This window comes from Propithecus coquereli, unplaced genomic scaffold (assembly GCF_000956105.1).
Source record: "Propithecus coquereli isolate 6110/MARCELLA unplaced genomic scaffold, Pcoq_1.0 Scaffold127, whole genome shotgun sequence".
Taxonomy (NCBI): Eukaryota; Metazoa; Chordata; class Mammalia; order Primates; family Indriidae; genus Propithecus; species Propithecus coquereli.
In genome coordinates this window covers 5,709,754-5,734,846 of record NW_012136858.1, presented here as the reverse complement: position 1 = coordinate 5,734,846, position 25,093 = coordinate 5,709,754, and the positions used below count along the sequence as shown (strand labels likewise).

General features: G+C 34.2%; 1 protein-coding gene across 3 annotated transcripts in view; it reads left to right on the top strand.

Moving 5' to 3' along the window:
• The window catches only part of RNGTT (RNA guanylyltransferase and 5'-phosphatase), a 271,692-nt gene that overhangs the window by 154,429 nt on the left and 92,170 nt on the right, over positions 1-25,093 (top strand). For all 3 annotated transcript variants that reach the window (XM_012638249.1, XM_012638248.1, XM_012638247.1), the window contains one exon: positions 2,528-2,628. In XM_012638249.1, coding sequence (XP_012493703.1) covers positions 2,528-2,628 — 101 coding nt within the window. The remainder of the gene's footprint in view (positions 1-2,527; positions 2,629-25,093) is intronic.

The window sequence follows — 25,093 nt, the reverse complement described above, 5'->3', positions numbered from 1 at the left end:
ATATATTTGTATATAATATACATGGGTATTATTATTAGATATATAATTCAAACATTTTCTCTCCTTCTATAGGTTGTCTTTTCACTTTCTTGATAATATTTTGTGATGCACAAAGGTTTTTCAGTTTCATGAAGTCCTAGTTATCTAGTTTTTCTTTTGTTACTCATGCTTTTGTTGTCAAGTCTAAAAATCCATTGCTAAATCCTAGATCATGAAGCCTTATGTTTTCTTCTGAGACTATTATGGTTTTAGCTATTTTATTTAGGTTGTTTATCTTTTTTTTGTTAATTTTTTAATATTGTGTGAGGTAGGGGTCCAACTTAATTGTTTTGTATGTAGAAATCCAGCTTTCCCAGCACTATTTCTTTTTTCTTTTTCTTTTTTTTTCTGAGCCAGAGTGTCACTCTGTTGCCCAGGCTAGAGTGCCGTGGCGTCAGCCTAGCTCACAACAACCTCAAACTCCTGGACTCAAGCAATCCTTCTGCCTCAGCCTCCTGAGTAGCTGGGACTACAGGCATGCGCCACCATGCCCGGCTATTTTCTATGTATATTTTTAATTGTCCAGCTGATTTCTTTGTATTTTTAGTAGAGACGGGGTCTCGCTCTTGCTCAAGCTGGTCTCGAACTCCTGAGCTCAAACGATCCTCCTGCCTTGGCCTCCCAGAGTGCTGGGATTACAGGCGTGAGCCACCGCGCCTGGCCCCAGCACTGTTTCTTGAAGAGAGTATTCTTTCCCAATTGAATGGACTTGGCATCCTTGTAAAAACAAAACAAAACAGAACAATCAGCTATAGATGTATGGGTTTATTTCTGTACTCTTAATTCTAGTCTTTTGGTCTACATGTCTATCCTTATACTGGTACCACAGTGTTTTGATTACTGTAGCTTTGTAGTAAGTTTGGAAAGTAGAAAATGTGAATCTTCTAACTTCGTTCTTCTTTTTTAAAGATTGTTTTGGCTCTTCAGGGGCCCTTGAAATTCCATATGAATTTGAGGGTTGGCTTTTCCATTTTTGTGGAAAAGGTTGTTGATATTTTGATAGCATTTGTATTGAGTCTGTAGCTTGCTCTCAGTAGTGACACCTTGACAATATTAAGTCTTTCTATCTATAAGCATATGATGTCTTTCCATTTTTTGGTCTTCTTTAAATTGTGTTGTCAATGTTTATAGTTTTCAATCATTCACCTCCCTGAGTAAATTTATTCCTAAGTATGTTGTTCCTTTGGATGCTATTATAAATTTCTTTAATTTCTTTATTTATTTTTTTGATTTTTGTTTATAGAAACAAAACATGAGTTTTTGTGTCCATAATATCACCAAAAATACTGGATTATTAGGAATAAATTTTAAAAAAGTTGTATGAGATCCACATACTGAAAACTACAGAACATTGCTGTGATTCATTTATGGAGAGCTAAGTAAATGGAGAGATTTGTAGTATTTTTGAATCAGAAGATTCAATGTTATTAAGATGTCATTTTCCTCATAATCAGTTGATTTAGTACGATGCTCAATAAAATCTTTGTGGGCTTATTTTTCATAGAAATTGACAAGTTGATTTTAAAATTTATGTGGAAATGTTAATGCTGCATTAGCTAAAAGTGTTTTTGAAAAAAGAATAAAGTTTGAGAATTTATACAAACTGTTTTCAAAACTTATGAAGTTATAGTAATTGAGACAGTGTGCAGTTAGCAGAAAGAAACGCTTATGTGTCAGTGCAACAGATTAGTGAGAATAGAACTATATCGATAAACAATTGAATTTTGACAAAGGTACCAAGGCAATTTCAATGAGGAAAGGATAATTTTTTAAACAAATGATGGTAGATTGATTTGATATCCATTTGCCAGTGAACCTAGTCCTTTGCTTCATACCATATAAATAAATAAGCCTTACAGGGGTCATATACCTAAACATAAGAGCCTAAACTATAAAATTTCTCTAAGAAAACATAGTAGAAAATTATAAAGATTTTAGATTAGGAAAAGATTCCTTAAATAGGTTAGAAAAAGCACAAATTACATAATTTCAAAATGGATAATTTTGACTGCATTAAATTAAAAAAAATCTTTACTCCTGTTAATACTTCTTAACAAAGAAATTGCTAAGCAAATGAAAAGGAAAGCCAAAACTGGTAGAAAATATTTGCTGTACATGTATGAACAAAGACTATTTGTCTAGAATGTATAAACAACTCTTACAAGTCAGTAATGAGTCAAGTAGCTCAATAAAAAGAGGAGGAAAAGATTTGAACAGACACTTCACCAAAGTGTTCTTCTGGAAGTACCTTATAGAAAACCACCTTACTACCTAAACAGACATGCCTAGATGTCTTCTGTAGGAAAAGGAGAAAGATCATCAATGAGAAAGTAGATGTATTTGGCTTCACTTGTTGCTTGAAGATAAAAATTATGTCTGGAAAATAAGTAGTAATCTTGCTTAATAAAAAGTATCATGTTTAATAAATTGTATATTTATTTTTAGCTTCTTTTTAACTGTTATCAATCATCATTTTAATTCACTTTAGAAATATAAACCTGGTCGATGTGATGATATTTTGAAATGGAAGCCTCCCAGTCTGAATTCTGTGGATTTTCGTCTAAAAATAACAAGAATTGGAGGAGAAGGGTAAGTATGTACTTTTGTTTCTCATGATTTTGGTATGAAATAATAATGTCTGTATAAGGCTTCATTGTTTACAGGATATTTTACATATACTTTTCAATACTTAGAAAAATATTTTACTTTCAATATACTTTACATATATACATATATACCCACATGTATCTCATTTTCACAGATTATTTCACCTATGACAGCTAACATTTTGTAGAATCCTTCAAACTTTACCAATTTTAGTGTTAAAACCCCTCTTTTAAAAAAAGAACACAGATATTAATAATATCGAAGTGAACTTTGTTAAATTGTTAAAGTGAAAATAGATTTTACTAAAAAATAATCTTGTCAAATGAATTATAAATGTAAACTGTGATCATTGGTATTATAATTAAATGTATTGAAATGTGTCATTTTTACTTTGAAAGAAATGACTTCATATTTGCATTTGCATAGCAAACATTTATCCGTACTTTTTTTGGGTGAGGTTTTAATTGTTGACTTTCATCAACGTTCATTTTGTTCATTAAGTGATAGTTTTTTCATTTATTGATTAATCTTTTATGACTTTATGGGTCATTTTAAATAAAAGATGCTTTAGCATGAATATTTTCATTGTTTTTCTAAAGGCTTGTTTTTTCCTCACTTTGTTCTACAACTTTTTAAGTCCCCTTATCTAAGTAGATATGTTATAACAAAGTAAGAAATGATGAATGAAGGAAATCATAAAGATAAAGTAAATAAGATAATGCTAGCAAAGGAGTTAAAATTTATCAATGCATACCATGAAGTTCTTTTTACTTGTCAAATGTAAAACACAGATACTCTTTTGTGTAGCTAATGGAATGAAGGAAATATTATTAGGAGGAGTCCAGACTCCATTAAGATTAAAAGTAGTCTCTTAAAGATTGTGCATTCTTAAAGAAAGGAAACTGTACATTGAATCCTAAGTAAAAAAGTGAGTTTAATAAGGCATATGGTTATTAGTTTTCAAAAAATAGAATACTTACTGTTTGATGACTTGGGATATAAAAAAAAATGAGTATTTAGGATTTGACATCTTTAAATATTTGTGACTAGTTTGCCGTTGGAACTTAATGGCAAAAAATTGTTAGAACAATTATCTAGGGGCCCCCAAATAGATATTGAGCTCTGTATTGGTCTAATTTTAATACAAGCATAGATACATTTTAAACTATTTATAGGAAAAGGTGAAATATAGACACAAACACATACAAATGATTTTTGGGGTAGTTTCCAAAAATATTATTTCCCTTATCTAAGTGTTGGATAAATATTGATACATAGTACGTTGAAGATTATTCTTCCTGTGAAAATATCTGGCGTATAGATATTTTGCCAGTTAACGGTGGAACTATACACCAGTAATCATGCAAGCTGGGTGGAGGCTTGATGTGTTCTTCTGGAAGTGCCTTATTGAAGACCACCTTACTACTAAAACAGTGGAGGCTGAGGAATCAGTTCTGGTGGGACCAAACTTTTTTTTTTTTAAAGAGACAGATGAATATAGTTCTTTGGAAAATAAGACTTCAGGGATGAAGTAAAATTTGTTAAATTGCTATGTTACTAATCTATTTTGCTTAATGCTGTATTTATACTATTTGGTTAAAGAGTATAAGCCTTTGCAGGTTTTTCTTGATTCTTTCATTGAGTTTTGAAAAATCATTTAACATTGCCTTTTACAGATCATAATTCTTAGCAGCAGTTAAAAAACTGTATGACGCTAACCATAGCATACCCATTTCTCTAGTAGCAAAAAAAGATTTTTTTCTTGCAGTTGCCTATTGTAATTAAATATAGCAAAATGTAATTCAGTTCAGTAGTTTATTATCCCTGTTTTGCTTTTATTCTTAATGTGTTTTAAATATATTTTGTTCTTTTAAAATTTTACCTATTTATATGTCTTCTTACAAAAAAATTGAATTACTTTTGATTCCAGTACATCTTTAAAACACATCAAAATGCCACTGTTTAAGGTGATTTTGAGATAGGAATATGCAAGTTACATCAGTATAGGTACATAATTTATGTAACATGGGTATGGGGTATCAGTTTTCAAAAATATGATATTTAGTATTAAATATAATGTAGCAACTATTCAATTATCCAGAGTAATATGATTTTGTTAATTTAAAGAATGTTATGCATTACAGCAATTTTCACTAAATAAATGAATTTATGTCTAATGCTTAACAGCAACTCAGTGTATTAGAGAGCACTGTAAGAAATATGCCTGTAATAGTTTGAAAGGAGAGTGCCATGTCTCTGAATCATAAGCATGGGCTAGTGAAGTGGGACTAAACTAGTAAAACACCATGAGATATGCTACTTTCTTTTTTTGATTGCACTTCCATATATTTCTACAAAGCTTAAAATGAAGTGGAATGTCTTGAAAGGTGTAATATAAATACCAGTCTTCGAAAATGTCTGCAGTGATTTATTATTATTTTTTTAATGATGTCTTAGACTTTCTAGGTATGGTTTTGAGCCTCACTCAGCTGCTATAATAAAGTGGTAATAGTATAGATTTCTGTTAGATGGAAATTTGATACAAATAGAAAAACCTATTCTTTGTGTTGAATGCCCTGCTGATGGCAATTAAAATCTGAACTTTGCTCTCTTCATCCCCTATTACTTCGGAAAATTTGAACTGTATTAACTTAACATTGATTTATCATGACCTAACATAACTTTTGTATATCTTAGCAATTTATATTGTGTTGAGTTTTATAGACATACAATAAAGATTTTTCGTCTAAGAGCTATTCATTATTTTTTAAATATTGTGGCTTTATATTAAGTAATCTGTAACCAAAAGCCATGGTCAATTCAAAAGCTAGAATTACAAAGGTAGTCTGTACTCTAGAAATTGTAAACTCTTAAGTGCAATGTCAGTGACTTACGATGAGTGATATACACTTATTATTTGTATGGCATAGTATTTTAGAGCACAGATTCTAGACCCAGACTGCCTGGGTTGAAATCACCTTACTAACTGTGTGATTCTGAGCACATTACTTTTTTCTGTGCCTCAGGTTTTTCACCAGTAAAATAGGAATTTGCCTAATAAGACTTTTATAAGGATTAAATGAGCAAATAACATATGTAAAGTATTTAGAACCGAACCTGGCACATGGTAAGCATTAAATGTTGGCTATTATTTTGTTGTTTTACTCAAAATAAATTTAAAAGTCTATATTTCCTTCTCGCTACTCCTACAGTTCTGCCTGTTACTTGCTGCACTGTTTAAGTCCAACTCTCTATGTGGCTCATTTCCTGTTTGATTCCAATCCCTGTTAATTTTGTGAGAATTCAATGATACATGTAAATTCATCCCAAAACTCAATGAATGTTTACTTTTTAGTAACTATTTTGATGGTTATAGTTATTAATTTAACCTCAGAAGAATGTATGGTTGTCATGGATTACAAACATACCCTGTATTATCAAGTGGAAATAAAAGTGCTCTGAATGAAGAAACCACACTTTTCTGTGAAAATATAAAAATTTTTTCTCCTTCTAACAAAAAATACATTCTAAAACAACAGTGAAATTTAATTTTTCATCTGTCATGTTGCAGATACCAATAATGCCCCTTTGATCAGAGTGTGAGCAAATAGGCACTCTTGATAAGGTGTTTGGTAGGAATGCAAATTGATACAACTCTTCTAGTAAGCAATAAGGTAGTTTATATATCCTGAGAAAATATGCTTCAAATTTATGAAAGGAGAGATCTTAATTGTCTTCTACACAGTTGTATTCCTAGTACATAGCATGGTGGCTCATATGTAGTAGGCAATCCAGAGATATTAATGGTGTATATACAAACAAAAATACAAAAAAGTGTGTATAAGAATTTATTGAAGCATCACTTAAAATAGTGAAAAATTGAGACTATTCATTGTCTTTTTTTTTTTTTTTGAGACAGAGTCTCACTGTGTTGCCTGGGCTAGAGTGCCGTGGTGTCATCCTAGCTCACAGCAACCTGAAACTCCTGGGCTCAAGCGATCCTTCTGCCTCAGCCGCTGGGACTACAGGCATGTGCCACCATGCCCGGCTAATTTTTTCTATATATTTTTAGTTGTCCAATTAATTTCTTTCTATTTTTAGTAGAGACGGGGTCTCGCTCTTGCTCAGGCTGGTTTCGAACTCCTGAGCTCAAACAATCCGCCCGCCTCGGCCTCCCAGAAAGCTAGGATTACAGGCGTGAGCCACCACGCCCGGCCTATTCGTTGTCTTTTTTACTGTAAAAGTCTTTTCGTAAAATAGAGTTGCACACATGTGTCTTCCTGTGTGTGTTTCTAGTAAAGTTGCTAATAGCATTATAAAAATCTTAGCTGGAAACTGTGGCACATGCCTGTAATCCTAGCACTCTGGGTGGCTGAGGTGGGAGGATTGCCTGAGGTCAGGAGTTCAAGATGAGCCTGACCAAGAGTGGGACCCCATCTTTACAAAAAAATAGAAAAATTAGCTGGCTGTTGTGGCACATGCTTGTAGTCCCAGCTACTCAGGAGGCTGAGGCACGAGAATCACTTGAGCCCAGGAGTTTGAGGTTGCAGTCAACTATGATGATACCACTGCATTCTAGCTGGGATGATAGAGTGAGACTCTGTCTACCTCCAAATATATGTATATATTTGTGAGTGTGTGTATCTAATAGTATCTTTTAAAAATCGGTCCATTCTGTTGAGATACAAGATTTTTTTTAGAACTTTGAGATTGAACTCAGATCTAACATCCAACTTCGTTGTTTGATTTCATGTTCACACATAGTTGTGTCATGTTAATAGATATATCTGTTTGGATCTAGTCAAAAACATAAACCACAGCAATTATTTTAACAGAATGAATTCAATATGAAGAATTATTGTCAGTTACTAAAGAACTGAAAAGGTTAAAAAGTCTTGCAGAGGAAGTAAGCACTGCAGGAAGCATCTACCATGCAGACAGCTGTGGGGACAAAGCAATGAAAGTGGATTATTAAAATTTAGAAGATTGAAGGGGGCTCTGCAGAGTTCATAGAAGATTGCTGCCCAGTTGGTGTTCTTGCTTCAAGATCTTGGAGGAGGGATCCTGTGGTTTTATGTTCAGACCTCTGAGGAAGGGGGGATACTAGCCAGCAGGTATTGGTGTTTCAGAGGAGCCCCAATGAAGTTGGTTGTATGGCTGGAGAATAACTTCATTGGAACCAACTGGTACCAGTGGAATCAACTGCCACTCCTAAGGTAGAAAACCTTTGCTACATACAGGAAAGAACAGGTTTCTTCTTTCTCCTCCAGGCTTTTAGTCATCCAGTTCATCATAGGCAGCTTAGGTCATCACATGATTACTTTACAAGATTAGTCCTTCAGGCTTTATCAAGGCCCACTAGTAATCCAGGATCTGTTTCTCAAAACGATAATGATCTTTAGGAAATGGCATTGTTTTGCTCTAAAACCCTAAAGATTTGTGCTATAATTTTCCTACTGGGGCTTGCTGGAGGCTCCAGACAATTAATATACTGGGCTATAAGACAATTGATGTACTGAGCAACTTATACTACAGCCTGGACTTTCTGCAGAGCTTTCTCTTGCTCTGATCCCAACTTAAAAATGGTAGTCTAACAGGTTACTTGGTAAATAAGTTGGAGTTCTATTCCAGAACCCACAGTGGTTGTTAAGCTTTGTGACTCCCTTTTTAGTAGTAGATAGTGCAAGGGTAATAACTTGTCTTTTACCTTGGAGGGGCTATCTTGACAGGCCTCAGACCATTAGACCCCTAGAAATCTTACTTAGGCGGTAGGCTCCTTAATTTTTGTGGGTTTTATCTCTTCTGTCTCACATGTATCTAACTAAGATGGCTAAAGGACTTTATATAAAACTTCCTCCTCATCACTCTCAGTAAGCATAAGTAAAAAGTCATCAGTATTGTTGATCAGTGGTTTGTTCTGTGTAATGTCAAAATGACCACCGTTTCTGAAAAAATAAAGACAATAACAAGTTGTGGTGAGAATGTGGAGAAATTGGAACACTCAAACATTGATCTTGTGATTGTAAATTGATGTGGCCATTTTGGCAAACAGTTTGGTAGTTCCTCAAAAAGTTTAAGATAAGCTTACCACGTGACCCAGCAACTCCAATCTCAGTTATGTACCCAAGAGAAATGAAAACATGTGTCCACACAAAAACTTGTACGTGAATCTTCTTAGCAGCATTATTCATAATAGCCAAAAGTGGAAACAACCCAAATGTCTGTCAACTGACGGATGGATAAATGGGCAAACAAAACAGCTCTTCTGTTCACCAGACTAGCGTAGTGGATCCTCCTAAGCAAAGGGGCTCTAGATTTATACCATCTGAATTTCAACTGTAGCTCTGCCACTCTTTACTCAAGTTACTTCATCTCTCTTTTGCTTGTGTTTCTGTAACTCTATTTTTTTTTTTTTTTTTTTTTTGAGACAGAGTCTCACTCTCTTGCCTGGGCTAGAGTGCCGTGGCGTCATCCTAGCTCACAGCAACCTGAAACTCCTGGGCTCAAGCGATCCTTCTGCCTTAGCCTCCTGAGTAGCTGGGACTACAGGCATGCGCCACCATGCCCGGCTAATTTTTTCTGTATATTTTTAGTTGTCCGATTAATTTCTTTCTATTTTAGTAGAGACGGGGTCTCGCTCTTGCTCAGGCTGGTTTCGAACTCCTGAGCTCAAACAATCCGCCCGCCTCGGCCTCCAAGAGAGCTAGGATTACAGGTGTGAGCCACCGCGCCCGGCCTGTCTGTAACTCTATTATGTGGGTAATAGTAGTGCCTACCTTTTATGGGAATTTAATGAGATAATACATGTAAAACATTTAGATTGCTGCATGTTATATAACAAATACTAAATACATATTTACCATTAGAAGAAAAGACCACTGTCTTTGTAGATTATACTATGGCAGAAAGCAAAAGAGCAATATATTTTTCCCATGAGATACACTGTTGATCTCGCCAGGCAAGGGCAGTTAGTACCTCAGGTTGGTATAGAGACAGAGGTGTTCGCTAATTTATAGTTATGTATAAGATTTCAGAGGCTGTGTTGATTTGTTTCATTAAAACAGCACATCTGGAGCAGCAGCTGCAATTGGTATTAATGTAACAACTTGATTATTGTGATAATCCACAATCATTCTAAATCTTTGATGGTGGCACTAATCTCTGTATTCCCCTTGGCGGGGGGTGCATTATTGTTTTTGGTTTATTCCTCTGGTAGAGAGGGCAAGTTGCAAGGGCTTTCATTTGGCGTTTCCTAGCAGAGTGACCCTTATTCCATGGGTCAGAGAGCCAATGTGGAAATTCTTTCAGTTGCTGAGTATTTCTCTTCAATTTATATGTCCAGTAACTGGAATATAACCACAGGTTGCATTTGTAGACATACTGTCCCACTTAGATTTACACTTGAGCCAGAAACCCACCTGCTCACCCTAAGCTCTCTGTTTAATTTATGGACCATGATGGCATTCTGTGTCCCTGGCCATTAGTGTCTATTTAAAGTGAGTGTCTGGTAATCCCTGAGTGGTCTGGGTATTCTTTTTTCCAAGACCACTAGCAAATGTTACTTGTCCTTTGAAATAACAGTTGGAAGATTGACAGCAAGGGTCAGCATATTTTTTCTGTGAAAGGCTGGATAGTAAATATTTTAGGTTAGGGTTTGTGATCCAGGAAGTCTTTTATCTTAACTACTCAACTCTGCTATTGTGGAGCAAAATCAAACGTAGACAATATGTATATGAAGGGGCATGGCTCTGTTACAATGTAACTTTATATACAAGTGGCTGTATTACAAAGAAACTTTATTTACAAAAACAGATGTCAGGCCAGATATGGCCTATGGACCATAGTTTGCTAACCAGGTATTTACAGTCCTGTATATACTTGTGGTAGTGTTGGGGAGTCCTTTAAGGGGATCCGGCCTCATCTTTGTATTAAGAGGCTGAGGTTTGTTGATCAGCTAAGATGTGTGCATTTGAAACTGAAAAATGCTAGCTTAATAGCAAGCACAATAGAAAATGTAGACTCGACTACATGGTTCAGCTTTGCCTTCTATTGAAAAAGTCCTCTTACTCTACTGACTAGAGTAGTTTTTTTTTCCCTTTTGCTTAGATTTATTAAAAAAAGGTAGAAATAGCCAGGTGCAGTAGCTCAGGCCTTATATTCCCAGGTACTCAGGAAGTTGAGGCAGAGGATTGCTTGAGCCCAGGAGATGGAGTCCAGTCTAGGCAACATAGTGACACCCTGTGTCTTTAAAAAAAAAAAAAAAGAATGTTACTGAAGAAAGTGGTTGTAGTTGTAAAATATTATTCCAAATGTTGAAACAAATCTTCTTTTTTTAAAATTTGCAGTTTAATCAAGTAGATACCACTGCCCCTCCGCCCCCAGTTTAGACACGGGACCTCACTATGTTGGCCAGGCTAGAGTGCAGTGGCTATTCACTGGCACAATCATAGTGCACTACAGCCTCGAACTCCTGGCTTCAAGCAATCCTCTAGCCTCAGCCTCTCCAGTAGCTGGGATTAGAGGCATGCGCCATTGCACCTGGCCCCCCAAAATGTTCTTTTATAAGGAAGGATTAAGTCAGTAAGAATATAGCTAATAAAATTTATAGGGGATAAAGTCTTATTACTTTGCTGAGCAGAGCCTTTTTCTTTATCTTTCTCCCACAGCTTCTATTTTGAAATGAAATGCTTAACTCTTTTATTTATATTTTATTTAAAAATTATTTTAAAGAAGTGAAATTGGAGATAAAACACTAATATCATCAATGTCATTACATAGAATGCTTAATAACTATTTAACATATAGCTGATCGTATTTTTTTTATGTATAACAATGGGTATTTTTATCATTTAGCAAATGGCTGATAGTAACTGCTTTCTTATTTGAAAATACTTTCATCACCCAAACATTCTTTAAGACAAATGCCTCCTTGGCTTTCAGTCTTTTGTGTGGTTACTACTGTCAACATTCTTGATTATGTTTTATTTCCAGTGTGGCCTGCGGGCGGAGAGGAGGAGCTGTGGCTGACCTTTTTTCAGTTCCTCTGCCTGGCTTAGATATTAGAAACTGCTGACTCAGTCATTTCATCCTCCCTACTTCCTACAGAAAATCTTTCCCTGGCCACCTACCACAAGCCAATATCATAATCAAAGTGTCTACAAGTAACTAGCAGGAGAAAAGATTGTGGTTTTAAAACTTCTGCTTACGACCTCACTAGAGTCAAATTACTGCTTTTCACTTGTTAATTTACTAAAATATTTATATGAACTTTGTTTCAGCAGTTGGTTCTTTGGAGTTTAATTTTCATATTTATTCATTTTAAACACTATTCTTTACATTGAGAACCTTTTGCTTGTATCATTTGTTCTCAATTAATGTATGTTTTCCTTAATTGCAATTTCTCTGATACCTTTTGTTTATGATATGAGAAGCTGGTGACCTGGTAGATATCTATGGGGAATATTGTATAGATTAGACAGTAGTTAAATTTCTACCTTGAACCACATTCAAGATTATGGGAGGAAAACTAACCCAAGCAATTTAGGAAAACACTGTTTGACCGTAGCCTTCATGAGGGGTGGCCCGGGGAGAACTGCAAACAAATCTTGAGCTCATTTTTAGTAGATTTATTTTTTGTTATGAGTGTAGAAGTTCTAAACTATTTTAGAAGTGTTGTTACGGGATTGAACAAATGAGTATTAATGTTGGGATTCAGGGTTCTCAGTGAGGAAAGAGGAAGATACAAATATGAAATGGAGGATGGCAGTGAAGAACCCTGCGGGATAGATTAGAATTTTTAGAATAATTGAATATGTATGTATGTACACACACATGCATGTATGAGCATATATAAATGTGCGTGTATGTGTATGTACACTTAAACACATTTCCTAGCTCTGTTTACTGACAGGACCTAAAAGCAAAGACACCCTAGTAATAATGAGCACTTCTAGCACCAAGTGTTGGTATCTAATACCATTCCTCATTAAAAAGAGGTCCTCAGAGAAATGGCTTGTTCTAGGACTGGGTAGGAATAGTGCAGGATAAGCATAGAACATCTACTTAAGCCAGGAAGTGAGAAAGTATACCCTTCATCCCCCCAGAAAGGGTATGTCAAAAAGATAAAGGAACCCACTTTGAAGGGGCTTGCACTGGCCAAATCTGGGACAATGTGAGCACCTAAGGACAATAATGAATTATAAACCTTGCTAAAAATGAAAATCCATTAGTTCATACTTATAATACTGAGAAGAAGTGGCTTAGCTTTTAGTAGAAATCCGATAAATGTGGAAGGAGTCTTAGAGTTGGAAAATTATCTTGCCACCATCATAGTAAAGATTGGCTCAAGCAAGAATAATCAATGGATGCTGAGTCTAGGAGAGAAATTTTTATTAGGAGCAGGATATTATCATGGTTGTAAATGTCTTTCTGTAGATAGCTTATAACTTGCAAGGGGAAAAAATAGTAACTAGGCAGTTGAGAAATTGGGCAACCCCTGACTGGCTTATCAAAATTAACATCAGCAGTAAGGATAAAGTGGAAATTATGCGTTTCAGTTACCTAGTATTCTGTTTACGGATATCTAGATTGAATCTAATAATGAGGAAACATTCAATCCCAAATGTGGAACATTCTGTGTTCAAAGGGGCTCTATTTTATCCAAATATCTCAGTATCATAAAACAAAGAAAGTCTAAAGAACGTATACATAAAATGTTATATGTAATTTCAGGAGGGTCATTTACTACCTGGAGCAATAGACACCTTTCAACAAAAGTATAATATGTGTGAGAAGCTTGCCTCTGGTACTTCTTGGCTATCCCTTTCCTTGTTGAACATTCATTCATTTGTTCTTTCCTATGTACCAGGCACTGGAATATATTCGGTGAATATTTTCTAAATTGAATTTCTGAATTACAGTTATCACAGCGGTTATAAAATTAAGTTTCTAATTTTTTATCACACAGGCTTTTAATTATTATGAAACAATTCACAAACACTTCTGCTAAATATTCATCACTTAAGGGCTTTTTGTTTCCTCTCCCTTATAAGGAGGGAGCATCTTGAGTTTTTTAAATGGTGTGATATAGAGGCAAAGAGTATCAAATGAGTAAAAACAATCTGAGATAACTGAATTTGAGGTATAGTAAGAAAAAACAGATTTGAAATCCATTTAAAAATAGTTTTAAGATCTTGTAAATAAGTTAAATAATCATGTGTCTGATGTATGGCATACTGACACTTAAAAAAGAATGCTTACATGACAGATGGAGATTGCTGAAGGCTGTTACTTAAACATGTAAAGATAGGAGTAAAAGTTGCTTTTGGAGCTTGAGGTTGGAAAATTCTGAAAAAGAGTTCAGTTTTAATTTGTGAAAGATGCAATTTCATGGTTGGCCCATCAAAGCTTAAATACTGGTGAAATCTTATGGTATAACTTGGAAATCTTTTATCTTTTCAACCAGACACATTTTGTTCCTTTTGTTTTTTATTCCTACTTTCATTGAATTTTAATCAGAAAATCTAGCCCATAAAATCTTTTTAGAACAGTTTGCTAATCTCATCATTAACATCATGTATTAACTGTTCTAGATGTTCCTTGGATGTATCAACAACGATAAAGGTATATTCAGTATTTAAGGAATATACCATTTTCTTGGTAATTATGAAATTGACTTTTTTTGTATTAGTCAATTCCTTTACTCCCTTTACTCGTTCTGCCCCATATAAGAGATACTTGAAACCTTATGTTATCATTAAGCTCTCTTTGAATACTTAATATCTTTATGTTTAGATGCTATGTTGTTTGATTTGTGCAGATTCACAATGGATATTTCTGCCCCTCACATCATGCTTTTTGTTATTATATCATGTACCCCTTTATTCTTTTTATTGCCTTTAATTCTAAATTCCTCCTAGTCTGATATTAATACTAATACTGCCTCTTCTGCTTGCTTGCTTTTGAATTTGTTGGTTATCTTTTTGCCCATTGTTAACTAATTTTTGTGAGATCAGTTGATAATGTAAGAATATGGCATGGGTGGATGTTAGTTGTTAAACCTGGAAGATGGGCTTGCTAAAGATAATTTTTTTACAGTTAAATTAAGTAATTTTTCTATGTTTCAGTCTGAGGATACAAGAATCATAAAAAGCTGATAATGTCTCCTCTCTGACCTTTCCATCCAGTATTTTCCATGGCTTTCACTCTGGACAGTTTTCTCCCACATTGCTAGTAGCACTTATCTCCAAATGAACAAACTAGAGTAAACCCTTAAGCCATGTTCCCTCACTTTTCCTGATTTGAGGACATCTTACTGAACCCTCTAGATATCTTTTAAGAATGTGGTGATAAAGCATAATTTGTGTATAGTCAATATATTCATTCTTTTCAAGCATCAAAATATTTTGTTGGAAAAAATCCATTACGTTAGGTGTGTTCTTGAAAATATGATTGCTTTATTTAACTCAATCTGTAGCCTCTGATCTTTTAACAAGATATTTTAGTCCATTCAAAATTAGTGTACTAAGGTATGTGGCTTTATTTCTTTTACCTTAATTTATATTTATTTTACCTACTTTAATTTTCCTTTTATAAAAAATAATTTGTGTGTGACCACATTGGTATTAATTGGGGACCTTTTAAACTTGAAAATTATATTAACTTTCCATTATATTATTAGTTACCTTTCCTTTCTTTATTTTCATAATCAGATATATTTCTGTAATTATTTGAAAATAAGATACCGACTCTTTCTCCCACCATGATGCTCTTTTTGTCCTCTTTCTCCATTATATAAGAATCTTAGAATATTTTCTATACTTTGCCGTTTTCTTTAGATGAAATCTTTGGAATGCTTTTATTGTCCCCACCCCTGTCCCCTAGGTTTTTCTGGAATTATTACTGCAATATTTATTGGAATATTCTCCTCAACTCAATCCTTACAGTATTACTGAAACATCATAGCAGATTTTCTTCTAGGTTATATTTTATAAATTCTCTTATAGCCATGCATGCAACTTTTATTTCAAGAATCCTTTTTTTGGGATCTTGTACATTTCCAGTTTACCACTATCCAATTTAAATTTTAACAGGATTTATATATTGTACGATTTGTTGCCTGCCACTTTTCTTTTTCTTCATTTTCCCTTTCTTGTTCAGATTCATTTGTTCTTTATTTTTCTCAGGTGGGGATACATAAATTTTTAATCTGAATTCTTGCGTATCTGCAAATACTTTTCTTTTTTTTATAGGTAAATCATGTCTATAGAATTCTGGAGGTACAGTTCTTTTCTCTCTTTAAACTGTTTTTTGCTTCCTTTTTGAGTTACCTTGTCACTGTTTTTCTTTATTGGCTCGCAGGGGCTCGACGCTGGTTGTTGGAGTGCTCTGAGTGGTGGCAGTCCACACAAGAAGGAAAAATAGGTGTTCTTTTCTCAGTGGGTCAATTATGTAGAAGCTCCAGTTTCACATACTAAATAATTGGGCAGAGTCTCCCCATGTGCTCCACTCTGCGCAGTCTCCCATGTCAGGCCTCAAACAGTTCAGCCCCAGCTCCTGCTAGTTAGTAAGTTCAGGCCATTACCTGGGGCCAGTGTTAACCTTATCTCTAGGCCTTTCACAGATTTCTGTGCCTTTTCCTTTTCTTAGCATTTGCTAATTTTCTAATCTTCGTTTTAGGGCTCTTTCCAGCCTGTGACAGGGAGAGCTATAAATCATTTCCCCTACCAGGAAGCCCTCACATTTCATACCTCGCTTTTATTCGGTAGACACTTGGCTTCAAATGTTGATAATTAGGAGTTGGGTGTGAGGAGAAGCCAGATATGTTTAAATACATCTTCCTAGGATCCTTAATATTTTATTTCTAATTTCAAAGTAGTCCTTCTTTTCCGTTTTTTGACTTCATCATTATTTTTCTTGTTTTATAAATTCTGACAAAAATGTTCTGATCAATTCCCTGCTAAGGAGGAGAGGGGTTATGTTCTAATACCATATATTCTATTTTCACTTCTATTTGTAATCATCCTTAAATTTCTCAAAGGCCTTTTTATTTTCTTTTTTCCCCTTCTAGTCCTTAAGATCAAAGGTCTTTTTAACCCATATTTCTCTAAATATCTGAATCTAGAGTGAAACCCTGTCTCTGTTAAGAAAAGAAGGTCAGTATGCTGTTCACCTACTCCTCTGCTTCTGTTGCTCTTTGTCAGTATAATCTGTGATTTTAGATATACATCATGTGTATCGGGTTTTTATTTTTTTCTTTGTATATCTTTTCTTTCAAAAAGCTTTCTTGCATTTATATTTTAATTATGTAATATTTTTGACAGTTATTTAAACTCATCCCTATTTTAACTGGGGCTGGCATTGATAATCTTTTCGTATCTGACTTTACCCCTTTTTCAGAACTTTTCCCTCAGTTCAAGTACATTTTTACATAATGTTTTTAAGAAGTATGTTTGTTTATTATTTTTTATAACCAGACATCTTTCTACTGTGTTCTAATTTGCAAAAAATTTATATAAATGTAATTACCTTAATGTTAGGGGAAAATAAAAGATTACAACAACTTTCACTGATTTTTGTTTTTATCAAAATCCTAGAAGTTAATTTGAAATATTCTATTTTTTTCTATTTTTCTTGGAAGAGTATATAAAGACTTTTTTTTTGCTTTTATAATGTTGATAATATCTTTAGAATCATCAGAAATCTTTTGATTGTGAAATCATGAAAACCAGAGTTTTTACTTCTATTTACTTCTAAATATTTACTTCTAAAAACATATTTCTCATTCTAAGTTTGTATTGTATACATGTTCAAAAAGGTAGAATATTTTCCATAGCATTACATTTGTCTCCTGCAAAAACGGTTGGTTATAATAAAAATAATACTAAGCCTTAGTAAAGTGAAATAGTTATATTGTAGTCCAGTGGCTTATATTTGATGTAATTGTTGGTAGAATTTTAAAAATTAGCAATTCATTAGTTTGCTGTATTAGGATTTGACCTAAAGTATTCATGAAGTTACTATATATTTATTGCTAAACCCTCCAAGTTCAAATTCTTGTTTAAATTGTAAGGATAAAGGGAGGAAAGATTTGAGTGTTTTAGCTGCTGTGCATTTCTTAATTAAAATCAGGAATAAATTAAATAGCTCTGATTATTAAAATAATTGTAAATAATTAGTAATAGAATTATATTCCTTTAACTTTCACAGTCTGTTTTGAACCAAGTCATTTAATTTGGTTTAAAGAGTTAATTACGATGAGAGGATATTTAATATCCTCTAGCATATGACAGCTTCAAAATATAAATATGGTAATTTATTATAAAAAGAAGAAAGCTCAGGCACATCATTGTTAATGCAGTCCTTTTATCTCTGGAAAATGGAACTCATATTAAGCTTTGAATCTCAGGGGAGAGAATATGGGGGGAGGGTATGGAAGAGGCTCACTTTATTCTTTGTGTACATCAGAAAACTGTCTTAACAAACGAGACTTCCTAGTCTTGAACAATGGGATAGTAGGAACAATAATGATATAAAACTTTTGCAGAGCTACATATAGTTGGAGCTAGTGGTTATTTTTAATATCTTAATTTTATTATATTGGCACCTGTTATTTATGACCTTTGTTTAACAATATTATGCTTAATCATAATAGGAAATGCATTTTACTCTGTAATAGCATTTTAGGCTTTAGATTCTTAAATGCCTGTATATTGGACCAGCATTGTTCAATATAAGCACTACAGATTTGACAATTGCATTTATATTAAATTATTACCTTGTATTCTTTTAAGTAGAAGTCCCTGTCAACTGAAGGTTTTGGTGTTTACAGCTCAAAGATAACTTTATGTTTATATTGATAAACAGAAGCCACTGCAGGTTTCAGAAACATGTTTTCAGTCATTAAATGAAGTCCAAATTATATAACTTTTTAAAAAGTACCTTTTGTTTTCATTTAATTGTTTGAAAACTGGTAATCTAAAAATTACATGTTCTTAACATGTTAGTATCAAGAATATTTTTCCTACTATGCAGTTACATGAGTTCTTCAGATATCATCAAATTCACCTATTTTTGATAGTGTTTTAATTTTTATAAGTTGAGCTGGAATATGCATTATTTAGATTTAAAAATTATATGGGCATGTAAATGTAGGTTCATTGTAGAATGTATAGACCATATTCTGTGGTCTCAAAGGAGTTTAGAATAAATTAACTGTAAATTACATGAATTTATTACTATGGAACAAAGACCTTTATTCATCTTTTTCAGAATCTAATTTATGAAAAAGAAAAAAAATTCAATCTTACTTGTCTTCCACTTACTTTTAAACCTGCAGTGTTGTAAGCAGCAGAGCTAGCTATAACTGATTTATCACTATTCAATAAGCATTTATTATAAACCATCTATGTGCAAACCCTGTCATTAGGTGCTGGAAATAAAAAGATGGATAAGCTCTATCCTGAAGAAGTGAATAACCTGACAGGGATGACATAAAAATAACTCTCAGTGTGACAAATGCTATACTATTAGTGTGAATAAAGTACTGCAGGAGCCCAGAGAATTTTATATCTTATATGCATAAAATACAAAAATAAAATATGAAAACATTTTAATTGTTATTTATAGGAGAAAGAATGCTCTGGAGAAGATGATTCACTTGAGTAGAACTTTATAAGTACATAGAAATGGCATTCAAGACAAAAAGAATAGTCAAAAAAAGCTATGTAACTTTGGAACGCTTATTGAGTAACTAGAGTTAATGGAAATGAATAAAGTAGGCTAGGACCAAATTATGATGGACCATGAAAGCCAGAGTAAAGAATTAGGACTTATCCTGGAGAGTTAGTGAAGAATATAAAAAGGAATTGATATTATCTGTATTTTACGAAGTAACTCTGCCTGGACTATAGAGGTTGTTGACATATTCCAACCACATTCATAAATCAGAAACCTATGAGTCATCTTTGTCTCCCTTACCTGACTATCCAATGAGGTCCTATCAATTTTACTTCCTAGATATTGCTTATATCTGTTGACTTTCCCCTGTTCCATAGACATAATTTTAGTTCAAATGAGCATTATATTACCTGTCCTACTGTGATAGTGTCTAACTGGTCTTACCATATTACCCTTGCTCTTACCTAGTACATTATTTGACATTACTAGAACACTGCCAGCATCTCCCTGCCCCTTCTTTTCTGTTAATATTTGTCTGCTGTGGTGGTTTGAATTGTATCCCTCAAAAAGGTATGTTGAAGTCCTAACCCCTGGTACCTGTGAATGTGACCCTCTTTGGAAATAGGGTCTTTGTGAATATAATTATTATAAGATGTAAGCTAAGGTGAGGTCATACTGGAATAGGGTGGGCCTTTAATTCAATGATTGATGTCCTTATAAAAAAGAAGAGAAGAGACAGAGAGATACATGAGGGGAGAATGCCATGTGACCATGGAGGCAGAGATTGAAGTATGGTAGCTGCAAGCCAAGGAATGCTGAGGATTGCCAGTGAATCCCCAGAAGCTAGAAAGAGGCAAGAAAGGATTCTCTCCTACAGGTTTCAGAGGGAACGTGGCCCTGTCCACATCTTGATTTCAGACGTCTGTGCCTCCAGAACAGTGATACAATAAATTTCTGTTATTTTAAGCCACCCAGTTTGTGGCAGTTTGTTATGGAAGCCTCAGGAAACTAATACTCTCGGTATATATTGTTTTATTTTTAAACTTTCAGCATTTCCCTTTCCTTGTATTTTAGATTTTGCTCTTGTAAACAGCATGTAGCTGGATTTATTTTTTGTTTTTGTTGCACATTGACAGTCTGTACTTTTTAATGGAGCATTTCATCCATTAACACTTACTTTAAATAATGATATTTATGAATGTATGTGTGCCATCTTATTTTGTGTTGTGTGTCCTACCTTTTCTGTGCCTTGCCTTTTATTTTGATTTTTTCCTCATTTTTTCCCCCTGTTCAATTTAAAGTCATACTTTGAAATTTTGTGTTTTTGGTCATTACTCTAGAAATTTTATCATGCATATATAATTCATTTATCTAAAGTTAATCTCTTTACCTGTCCAAAAAATATAATTCTAATCACACCTTCCCAGCTTATTTCTTGTTAACTTTTTTCTATCCCTTGTATTAAAGCCCGCAATATATTATTATTTTTGTTACATACAGCCAATATGTCATTCCATTTCCTACATATTTACAACTTCTTTTGCAATGCATTCCTTCTATTATTTCAAAATTTCTACTCGGAATTAATAAATTTCTGTTAGTATTAATGGCTACATCCTTTAACATTTCTTTTGGCTCTGCCAGTAGCAAATTCAGTTGCTTTAGTGACAGTCTTTACTCTATCCTTATTTATTGGACATTGAATTCTAAGTAAGCAGTTATTTTTCCTTTAGCATATAAGGCAATTTAATTCCAGTATCTTCTGACTTTCATTGTTGCTGTAGAGAAATCAGCTGTCAGTGTCTCCACTGAAGGTGCTCTTTCTTTTCTTTGTGTTTAAGATCCAGTCATTGTCTTTGGTGTACTGCAGACTTACTATAATGAGTCTAGGTATGTATTTTTTTTCCGACTGGAACTTGCTGGACTTGTAGAAGATATGTCATATTGTTTTTCATCAGTTCTGAACGTTTCCTGTCATTGTTTATTAAAATGTTACTTTTGCCCCATTTCTCTTCTCCTTCTTGAGCTCCAATTGATTAATTTGTAAAACAGATAAATATTTAGCACTCTCTATTTGTCAGTTACTATTTTATGCACTTGTGATACATTTGTGAAAAATCAAATCCTTGACTCATATAACTTACATTTTTATCCAAGAGAGATAGGAATAAACATAACAAATAAGTAAATTAGATAATATGCTGAAAGGCAATTAGTGTTTGGAAAAAAATTTTAAAAAGAGTATAATAAGGGATTGGGTGTTTCAAGTTAAAGAGAAGGAGGGACAAATTGAAGTATTGTTAAGTCTCACTGATACAGTAAGATGTGAGCATAGAGTTGAAGAAGGTGAAGGAGTTAGCCAAACAGATAGATAAATAGAGGAGAGCGTACTAGACAGAAGAAACAGCTAGAGCAAAAGATCCTGTAATCAGCATGGCAGTGCTGGCAAGAGATGACTGAAGGAGGGAGAGAGAAGTAGAAGAGATCAGGCCCTGCATTATCTCACCTTATGACTGCTTCAGCTTTTATTCTGAGGGAAGTAGGAGGCACTGCAGGGTTTGGGGATGAGACTTGACATGATTTGACTTAATTTTATAAGAATCCCTCTGGTTGCTGTGTTGACAATGGACAGGAAAGGGTCAGGGAAACCAATTAAGGGCTTATTGTAGGAATCCAGGCAAGAGTTCTTGTGACTAGGATGGCAACACTGGTGATGGTGAGAAATGGTCAGATTCTGGATATCTCTTGAAGATATAATGTGATGATTTTCTTTACTGTGTCAGTTTAGTTAAACTAAAACTGCATTTCTCAGAATTCTCTTCCTTGTATGGTACTGGGTTAGAGTTGGCCTTGAGAAATGTGTGATACTTAGAAAGCAGAATTAAAGCAGCAGCCATTATGTTCAAATGTGCACATCGTCATTGCTGGCTTACCTCACTGGTGTTGGGTAGTAGTTGGCCCTACAGCTCCTCCTTGGATCTCCTCCTTAAGCCTCTCTGAGTCATGGGCCAGGTGCATGTGCAGCTCCACAGGAAAGAGAAGCAGATTCTTCTGTGGGTCATCGACAGCATCAGTTTTAGATGAGGTAAAAAATAGACTTGGATTATATCTTGTCCTCATGAGTTCCAGTTTGTTCTTAGGCATTCCAGTTTGCCCCAATTTATATCCAGGTTTCTTCCCAACTGTCTTCCTGCTGTTACCAGCTTCAAGACTACAATCAAACACAGAGGTAACAGGCTTTTATAGACTTTTTCACAAGCTCCCATTAATGGTCTCTGGTAAGTGGTTTTTCTCTGATCCTTCAGACATCTCCTTCAGGATCTTTACTCCTTAGCTTCTCCCACAATGGCATAAGGTCTAATCCTTATGATAAATCCTGATTCCATATCACTGGATGATTCTGTTTCCCAGATTAAAGCGTAACTGATGTATAGAGCTGATAGATTTAAGAGAAAGAGGGCAGTCAAAGTCGATTCTAGGATTTTTGTGTGAACAAAAGGATGAAGTTGTCATCATCTGAGAATAGGGAAGAATGTGAGATGAGTGGGTTTAGGAAGAAAGGTCGAGAGTTCAGCTTGAATATGTTTTATCTGATAGCCTAGTAGTTATCCAACTTTATATGTCAAGTAGGTGACAAATATAATAAGTTTAGAATTTTAGAGAGAGACTTGGACATAGTCAGTATATAGATGAAATTTAAAACCATGAGACTGGATGATATAGCCAAATGAATTAGAGGATTGAGTTCTGGGGCCTGTCAACATTTAGAGGCAGGAGGGAAGAAAAGGAATCAACAAGAAAGACTAAAGTGAGAAGAAAACTAAGAAAAGATAGTATCTTGGAAGCCACGTTGAAAAAGTTTATCAAGGAATCAGAAGTCATAATGTTGGTTAAATAATGCTCAAAAGTCAAATGTAATGAGGACTGAGAATTAACCTTTGGATGATACTTTAGAGTTTTTTTTTTAATATTCAGCTTGTTTTCTGAATTGACTTAGGATACAATTTGTATTTTATACCACATTTTTATATACCTTAACATCTGTGTAGGATAGTTATTTTGTTCCACTGATCTCGAGAAATATGTTGTGCTTTAAAAATTCTGATATTGGCAGGTTACCAGTTATTATTGTCTTTCTTTCTTGTTAGAAGATCATAAACATTTCACTAGATTCCTAATTTACTAAATTTACTCTTTTTAAATGAATTACAATCACGTATCACTTTGAGTACCAATTAATTAGACTCTGGTCCATCAAGACATTTCTTTTTCTTTCTTTTCCCTATCATGTGGTCTTTGGGTATTTCCATTGTTCTTTATATATTCAACTCAAATATGTAGTATTAGAAAAGAAAGATAACAAAGTTGATCAGGTTGATGTTAATAACAAAATGCTTAGTTGCTAAATTATCTAATAATATAGTGTTCAAACCTGCTATCAGAACTCATAGTTAAGTCAGTGGTTATCATCTATCCACCCTAACTTTGACAAGTCAAGCTGTAGTCTCATGGGAGGCCAATTCCTAGGCTTTCTGCTGGGCCACTGACTGAAGAGTAGACTAAAGTGGTTTTCCTTATCTCAGGGACTTTTTTGTCTTTCTGGATATATGCAACTTTGTCGATCTTCTTTGAGGAGAAGAAAAGGTACACACCATCATATTCTTCTCTCTCTCCCCCGACATGTTTCTTTCCTAGGCCTTCCCCACCCCCTAAATGTATAGGTTGCTGGAAAAATGCAGGCTTCTTTAATCTAATGCTGGCCACGCTAAGTTACTGGGCCAGTAGTAGAAAGTCTAATATTTCCCTGTTTGGTCAGAGACAAATCCATCCTTTTAGTTTGTAAAGAAATGGGAATGGTGGAAAAGAAGACTAAGCTACCATCATGAAGTGCACCATGATTATGATAATTTGATAAGGCTTTAGTTTATAAATAAGTAATTTAAGCTATCCTGATATTCTTCATTCTCAGTGAAGTGCCATAGGTTTTTGGGTTTGAGGACCTTCATTAATTACCATTTGACCCCCCATATGTCATGCAACTCTCCCACCCTTTACATTTCTCATCTGAAAAATGGGAACATGAGATGATCTCTATTCAACTTTCTGCTCCAGATTTTTATGATTGATCATATACAATTGACTTGTACTATTCACAGATTATGTAGTTACATATTTGCCTACTTGCTAAAATTTATTTATAACCCCCAAATTAATACTTGCAGTGCTTTTGCAGTCATTTGCAGACATGCACAAAGGGGTGAAAAATTAGAAACTTCTGATATGCATGTTCTTGACTGAAGTAGAACAAAGCAATGCTTTGCTTGTTGTTTTAGCTTTTGTAGTGTAAAGCGTCCTTTTCACTGTCTATTTAGTACCATGTTTTTCATGTTTTTGTGCTTTTTGTTGGTGATTTCACTGTTTTAATGGCACAGTAGTACCCCATGTAGTGCTGAAGTGCTATCTAGTATTTGTAAGTATAAGAAGCCTGTGATGTGCCTTTTGGAGAAAATGTATGTTAGATAAGCTTCATTCAGATGAGTTACATTGCAGTTGGCCATGAATTTAATGTTAATGAATTAACAATATATATTAAGGTGTCTTTATAAGAAACGCTTAAAAAACAAGGTTGTGTATTGATTGTTTGATTAAAATATTATGATTGGAGGCTCACAGGAACTGAACCCTGTATCTCCCCTAAGAACAGTGGTTCGGTATTCAATGATCAGTGTTTATAGTGACTTTATAGGACATAACTGATATGAATTACAAT